Raw genomic sequence first — 7789 nt, forward strand, 5'->3', positions numbered from 1 at the left:
CTTGATTTTACTCACCAATTCGGTGCTTGCTTGCATTCTAGGATTTAAATTTATCTACGTAAAAAGAAGGAGTGGGGAAAGGAAGTGAAAGAAACAAACTTTTGAACTTTAACGATACGGAAGCCGTTAATGTGCAGATTACCTAGATACTCTGCAAATTACCTAGGTAATTTGAGAAATTGAACAATTTTCGCAGCTTTAACGGATCACCCTAGTTAATCTGCAGATTAGCTAGGTAATGTACAAATTAACGGATTTCGAGCTTTAGCGGTAACATACACATAAAGATTTGGTGGCATTTTTAAGATGTATAAAATTAAAATAGATATAAATACATGATATAAAAATATTACAAAATTAATATTAACTAAATCATGTTTGTATTGCCTGGTTTTTCATAAAAGCATTGTTAAATATGTTCCAATTATTTAAAAATTTGAAATAGGTTCTGTGTATAAAAAGGAAGTGATTCACAATAACCAATTAACCGAAGTTCATTAGATCGATATTTGTGAATGTTTTCAAAGCCCCTTCTGGGCTCTTCATCAGGCTTCTTTTTTTATTCCAAACAAGCTGGTCATTAACCTTTGAATCTTTGGAGTTAACCTTCAAGCTTGTTTGGAATAAAAAAAAGAAGCCTGATGAAGTGCCCAGAAGGGTTGAAAACGTTCACAAATATTGATCTTTAGCACTCTGGTTAATTGGTTATTGTGAGTCGCTCCCTTTTTATATATTCATCCTGGTGTGGTGCAGTTAAGTAGGTTCTATGCATTCCTATTTAGAATGTTATTGATCTGGTGCAGATCTTGTGTAAGATTGAAAATGTTTGTCAAATTTTACATTAAAATTATTTATTGGATGGTAAAGGTTTTGTTTGATGTTCTTAGTCATTAATCCAGTTATCAAGAAGGTAATTTTGTTTACACTAAGACAAGCAATGTATATTACCATGTTCTCATGAGAATAGAAAAATGCATTGAAGTTGACAGTGATATTTTTGAAAATTTATTATAAACTATTGGAAATTTGTCATGTGAAAAATTAAATATTCAAATGCCTCTATCTCAGAAACCATTTGGAGTAGAGCATATTCTTACATTAACATTTTTGCTTAAAATAGCCTATTCTTTCACATCCCAGAATATTGACCTATTCTTCTGAGACACCTTATATTTAATACAGCTTAGAAAATAAATTGATATATTATTTATTATTGACTGCTTGATAAAATTTTATAAAATAATAATAATTTTTTTCTAATTTAGAGAAAACTCCTTATTTATGGTTGAGTAAATCAAAATTTGAAGTTCAGTTAAGAGATTTATTATCTATAAAGCAATATAGAATAGAAATTTATAAAAATTTAGCATCTGGAAAAGGAAATGATTGGCAGATAATTTGCAAGGTACAAAAATTATTTTAAAATGTTTAAATTAATACTACTAAATTTAAATTATTTAAGATATATTTAAATCAAATAGGCATCACCAGGTAATTTAACACAAATTGAAGACATTTTATTTTCCAACGATGAGATATCTGAAGATATACAAGCAAAAGGAGTCTTGGCAATTAAATTGACAGTGGATAATAATCAGCAAAAGGTAATGATTTCAGATTACAATTTAAAACAAATTCTATTTCTACATAACTTTCCATATAGTTAATTGTATTTAAGCATTTATTTATTAATAGATATTTTTTATTGAATTGTTCTATTAATATTCATTCTAATTATAAGCAATATAGAAGTAATGATAGAATGATTCATTAAATTTTCTTCTAACATCAAATACTTGAAAAATATTATTTCTATTATTTTACATAATTATTAATTAATCTGTGTTATTAAATATTTGAAAGTAGTAAGAAAATTAATAAGAATCAGTTCAAGAAAAAATTTTGAATAATAATTATAATCAATCAGAAATAATATTGTCAATGATATTAATTTAATGGTAATACTGTATATACCAGCATGTGGAAAACATAAATCTCAAAATTGTGGGCCATTGTATACTCCAGGTATAAAACAAGGAGCTTAGTTTCTTGATAAATATTTAGTTATAATATATTTTTATATAAGAGAAGTTCAGTCTTTATTCAAAAAAAAGTTTAACATTTGTCAACATATGTACTATGTACTTTATGGTTCACAGCAATATATTTCAAAGAAAATGAATTCATATCTTTCTTCTAAATCATTCTTAACAATATGCATACTTTGGAAATTCAAGGAAATGAAAATTGGTATGGAGAATCAGGGAATGTTTCAAATGAAATTATATAATCAGTTCTTATTTTTATTTATTGTTACATGTCATACTTAAATTTTGGATAAAATGTGTTACTGCATTATTTCTTTATAGAAAGCACATTTCAACTTATCACAGTAGAACTACTTCAAATTTACCACATTGAGTCCTTAGTCTCAACTCTTGAATTTTATATGTAGCAATACAAACATGTTCAGGATGTCATGTGATAGGAATAAGTTTATTGAATTGTCCCAATGAACTCAATCCTACCAACATGCTTGTGTTGCTACATGTATAATTCAAATGTAAAGACACTGCTACAGAAAGTTACCATTTTCAAAGTGCTACAGCACATGTGACAGTTGCTGTAGACTGCATGCATTTTATTATATGATAAAATATTTTTTTGTTAAATATTAAGTTTAAGCTTATTTTCTAGTAGTTGACAATTCAAAATTGTTATTTATTGTAACATAAAACTAAAAAGTCAAGAGTAATCTACTTGGAGCAAAGACTACTAAAAGTAAGTTGTTAAAGTATATTTTAAAGGTAAACATAGTAGCAGCTATGTTTAAACATTATTTAAAACTGTGTAGTAAAAAGTTTAAGTATTGTTTTAAAAAATCAAAGATTATTTTTCTTTTTATGAAAAATATTAAAAATATTATATAACACACATATAATATACTGTATATGGTTAATAAGAATCTATTTTAAGCTTACAAACAAATAAATTTTAGTTTTTAATATAGTATAGGAAAAAAAGTAATCTAAATTTACGAATACATGTACAGTATGTATGTACTTGTAAATATACATGTTTACAATTTGGCGATGTTTACAGTACATCGCGGACTCTTTATTTGTGAATATGGTTTGCTCTAAGACATTATAAAATAAGATGATTTTGTAAGGTTAGATACCAAATACAGTTATTAAAATTATTTTGCAATAGTAAAAAATAAACTAATTTATGTTAAATTTACCAATATTGAGTGGCGCTAACAATGACACCAAACAGTAGATATTAAAACTACTGTGAAAAATGCTAATATTGGGCATTTTCCACATATAAGACCACCAAATAAGACGACAACACAGAGTCACAGATGTTTTCATATTTCGTTCTCTACGATTTATGATGATTATATTAACATTTACTGTAAATGTATGTATTTTAATATGATTTNATTATATTACACACATATAATATACTGTATATGGTTAATAAGAATCTATTTTAAGCTTACAAACAAATAAATTTTAGTTTTTAATATAGTATAGGAAAAAAGTAATCTAAATTTACGAATACATGTACTGTACAGTATGTACGTACAGTACATACTTGTAAATATACATGTTTACAATTTGGCGATGTTTATAGTACATCACGGACTCTTTATTTGTGAATGTGGTTTGCTCTAAGACATTATAAAATAAGATGATTTTGTAAGGTTAGATAACAAATACAGTTATTAAAATTATTTTGCAATAGTAAAAAATAAACTAATTTATGTTAAATTTACCAATATCGAGTGGCGCTAACAATGACATCAAACAGTAGATATTAAAACTACTGTGGAAAATGCTAATATTGAGCATTTTCCATATATAAGACCACCAAATAAGACGACAACACAGAGTTATAGATGTTTTCATATTTCGTTCTCTACGATTTATGATGATTATATTAATATTTACTGTAAATGTATGTATTTTAATATGATTTTATGTGCTTTTAACAATTTTCTAGTAATATTACGACTTCAATATTTGTGGCGGACAGGTGTAAAGTCAAATAAAATGACTTAAAGTTGATTTTTATTCTTCTATATATTTTTTTTTNCATTATAAAGTCAACACACCTTACTACTGAGAAAGCACATTTATTAAGCTAAACAAACGTTTTCAACCCATTTCATGGGCCATCATCAGGTTAAAGACGTTCGAATGAATGGCTTTTCGAACACGTTCAAATTTAAATTATGTTAGAACATACGTTAAAATAAGATTACGTAAACAAGCATAACGAAATTAATACAATAAACAAGAAACAAAATAAAATACAAAACACGGTAATTCTCCTTAATTACATATTGTATTAAGGAGAATTACCATATTTTGTATTTTATTTTGTTTCTTGTTTATTGTATTAATTTCGTTATGCTTGTTTACGTAATCTTATTTTAACGTATGTTCTAACATAATTTAAATTTGAACGTGTTCGAAAAGCCATTCATTCGAACGTCTTTAACCTGATGATGGCCCATGAAATGGGTTGAAAACGTTTGTTTAGCTTAATAAATGTGCTTTCTCAGTAGTAAGGTGTGTTGACTTTATAATTATATATTCTGCAAATTGCTTGAAAGAATAATCATAGAGTAAATCAGGTGCAGTAGTGTTATAATTAAAAAGATTCCTGTTTTGTATAAAAATATTATGTAGCAGTTTGTTTTCTGTCTAATTTTCTTTTCTACTCATCTATATTCACTTATAAAACAGATTTACTTTCATATTATTCATGAAATTTTACAACTTATTCAAATAATCATCATACAGATTTGAATGTGAATATGATTGTTTTTATTGTAAACATGTATGGATATCTTTTGATTTTAAAGTACAAGGACTGTTTTTTTTTTTCAAGCTCCTATGGTCTATAAAACAAAGACAAGTGTAAATAACAAAATGAATTTATTACCAAAAGTTGGGTACAAACATGGTTACTTTTTGACATAATCACCGTAAAGATTGAGGAATTTGTCATATCTGTGGACGAGCTTTTCATCTCCTCGTCATAGAATTTTGCTGCCAGTGAATTGACATGGCCTTAACAACATTGTTTTGAAGATCATCATTAGTTCATAAGTCTCAAACCTCTGTCCTGCTAGCCACATTTACAGTTCAGGAAAAAGATGGAAGTCTTCACCACCTTTAAATACCCAGTGTATAGCTCCAATTTAGTGCTAATCGACTTCCATCTATTTCCTAAACTGGAAAAGTGGCTAGGAGGGCAGAGGTTCGAGACTAATGACAATCTTCAAAAAAGTTAGGGTCAATCTCAAGTTATTGGTAGCAACATTCTATGGTAAAGGGATGGAAAAGCTCATCCACAGATATGACAAATTCCTCAATCTTCACGGTGATTATGTCAAAAAGTAACCATGTTTGTACCCAACTTTTGGTAATAAATTCATTTTGTTATTTACACTTGTCTTTGTTTTATGGACTATCAAAGCTTGATAAAAAAGCAGCCTGCATATTATGATTAATCAATTACTACATTACAGGCAACTATGAAAGATCCTAATTGACTGAATTTTTACTCTATAAATTTTTAAAAGAATTACAATCATGTCCAGTGGGAAAGCAATTAATAGTGAAATAAAAGCATGAGCTATAGATCACTAAACTTTGAATTTCATTATATTTTCATTCAAATAATCAGCTATTTCAATAGAAATAGCAAACTAATGATTAGTTTTTATGTTAATATCATGCTCAATTTAAACTATTACAAATAGCTAAGAACAGAAGAATTATTTAAAAATTAATTTTTATATACTTGGCAGATTTATTATAACTATTTATAAATTATTTTAAAAAATGGTATATATTAAATGCATTATATAAATTTTATTACAATAAAAGTAAATTTATCATAATTAGTATGTTATTTATAGTTTTTCCATTCATTTTGCAGGATTATTATTCTTTATATGGAGAAGATGCATTATTTATTTCAAAAGAAATATTTAAAACTCAATCAATGGTGAAATATATTGGAAATGGTAAATTAATAGTATTTTTATATGAGAAATATTAAGTAGATGTATTTAAGAAAATATGCCAAAAATGAAAATATGTTTTTACTTTTAAGCCATTTTATGAAGATCCTAGTTTAACAAACTCAGTTTTTATTTTAATTCAAATGTTTTCATACATAATTTGTTCATCTTTAAGAATTAATTTATAGTATTAAAATAGAATAAATAGGCTTATTTACAATATTAGAAGATCAACATTAATTTCTTAATATAAATTTAAAGATAATTTTAAAATTGATTTTGGATGAAGTGCTATATTCTAAACATAAAAAGATATTAAGTTTTGTTAATATCTGTTACTGTATTATATAAATTTTTTACAATGATATTAAATATGTATATACAGGTAGGCCTCCTACAACGCGGTACCTTTACAACGTGTTTTCACTCCAACACGGTTGGAAAAATGTGGAAATTTTCTTACAACATGGTACTTTTACAATGCAGTTTACAGTATTTAGAAACAAATTATCTTCACATAACAGAAAAATCGCAACATATCACGTGATACAAGCCACAGTTCAACATACTGAGCTAAAAGTCTTTGAAAACAGCTGTTTGTGGACGTTGGCATGTTATTCCCTTGAAAGTTTCAGGGAAAGACCGGTTTCTAGACAGATGTGCATCAGTTACCGTAAACACTCAAATATATCACTAAATTTTCGATCATTTATACTCTTTCAATAAGTGGGGACCACAAAAATGGTCCAAAATACAGTATAAACTTCTATTGGATGTATATTTTTAACAACATAGTGAAAGGAAGTTATTTTTTGCGATTTTTACTGTCCACAAAACTGATTGATAAAATTTTAGCCATAACAATGCCGAATGAAGAGAAAGGACCATCGTTAAAAAGGAAATTTATAAATCTTCAAAAAAGATAGAAATTTTGGATCGAATTAAATATCAAGAGCGGATAGCTGATATCGGTAGGCATTTTAATTTAAATGAGTCGACGATTCGGTCAGGATAAAAGATCAAAAATTTGGTCGCATCCGGATCATCTATTCTTGCGAAAAATGTTGCTCGTCCGAGAGCACCTATAATGGTAAAAATGGAATAAGCGCTAATATTATGGGTAGAAGATATGAACAAGAAACGGTTGCCTTTAAATAAAACTGCACTTAAAACCTTAAAATTATTTGATTATTTAAAACAAATGGGACAGTCGTCAGCTGATGAAACCAGTGTTAAATTCGTGGCTAGCAATGGCTGGTTTGAAAAATTCAAAAAACGCCATTCAAACGCCAAGTTTTTTTCTTTTTAGAACCGAATCCCAGTTTTTGTATTAAGTTGGTGTCTCCTATAACGTGATTTCCCACAACGCGGTATTTTTAAGGACGTATCTACCGCGTTGTAGGAGGCCTACCTGTATGTAAGTACGGAATGAAAACGAAATTTAATTGAATTAGTTTAACTGCCAGTTTACAATAATAGTTAAATTATAGTTTTTTCCAAATCTTTAATTCAAAGCATATATGTAGATCATTCCGTTTAGAATAGACTATAACATAATGTCACGTATATTAATAGTCTCCGAATAATGCTACAGTAGAACCTCGATTATCCGCCCTAATTGGGGACTGGGGTTGGTCGGATAATTGAAAAGTCGGATAACCGAAAAGTATGAAAAAATCCATTATTAGTGTAGTATATTATTATATCCCATGTAATTAGTATATTAGTATATCGCTATTAACC

The 7789-nt window shown here is 27.5% G+C and overlaps 1 protein-coding gene across 1 annotated transcript in view; it reads left to right on the forward strand.

Moving 5' to 3' along the window:
* The window catches only part of LOC111632837 (DNA mismatch repair protein Msh2-like), a 50579-nt gene that overhangs the window by 10124 nt on the left and 32666 nt on the right, over positions 1 to 7789 (forward strand). Inside the window, exon 4 of the mRNA XM_023377366.1 lies at positions 5962 to 6049. Within this exon, the coding sequence (XP_023233134.1) occupies positions 5962 to 6049 (88 nt within the window). The remainder of the gene's footprint in view (positions 1 to 5961; positions 6050 to 7789) is intronic.

This window comes from Centruroides sculpturatus, unplaced genomic scaffold (genome assembly GCF_000671375.1).
Source record: "Centruroides sculpturatus isolate CEXI.00-Female unplaced genomic scaffold, Cexi_2.0 scaffold41, whole genome shotgun sequence".
NCBI classification, from domain to species: domain Eukaryota; kingdom Metazoa; phylum Arthropoda; class Arachnida; order Scorpiones; family Buthidae; genus Centruroides; species Centruroides sculpturatus.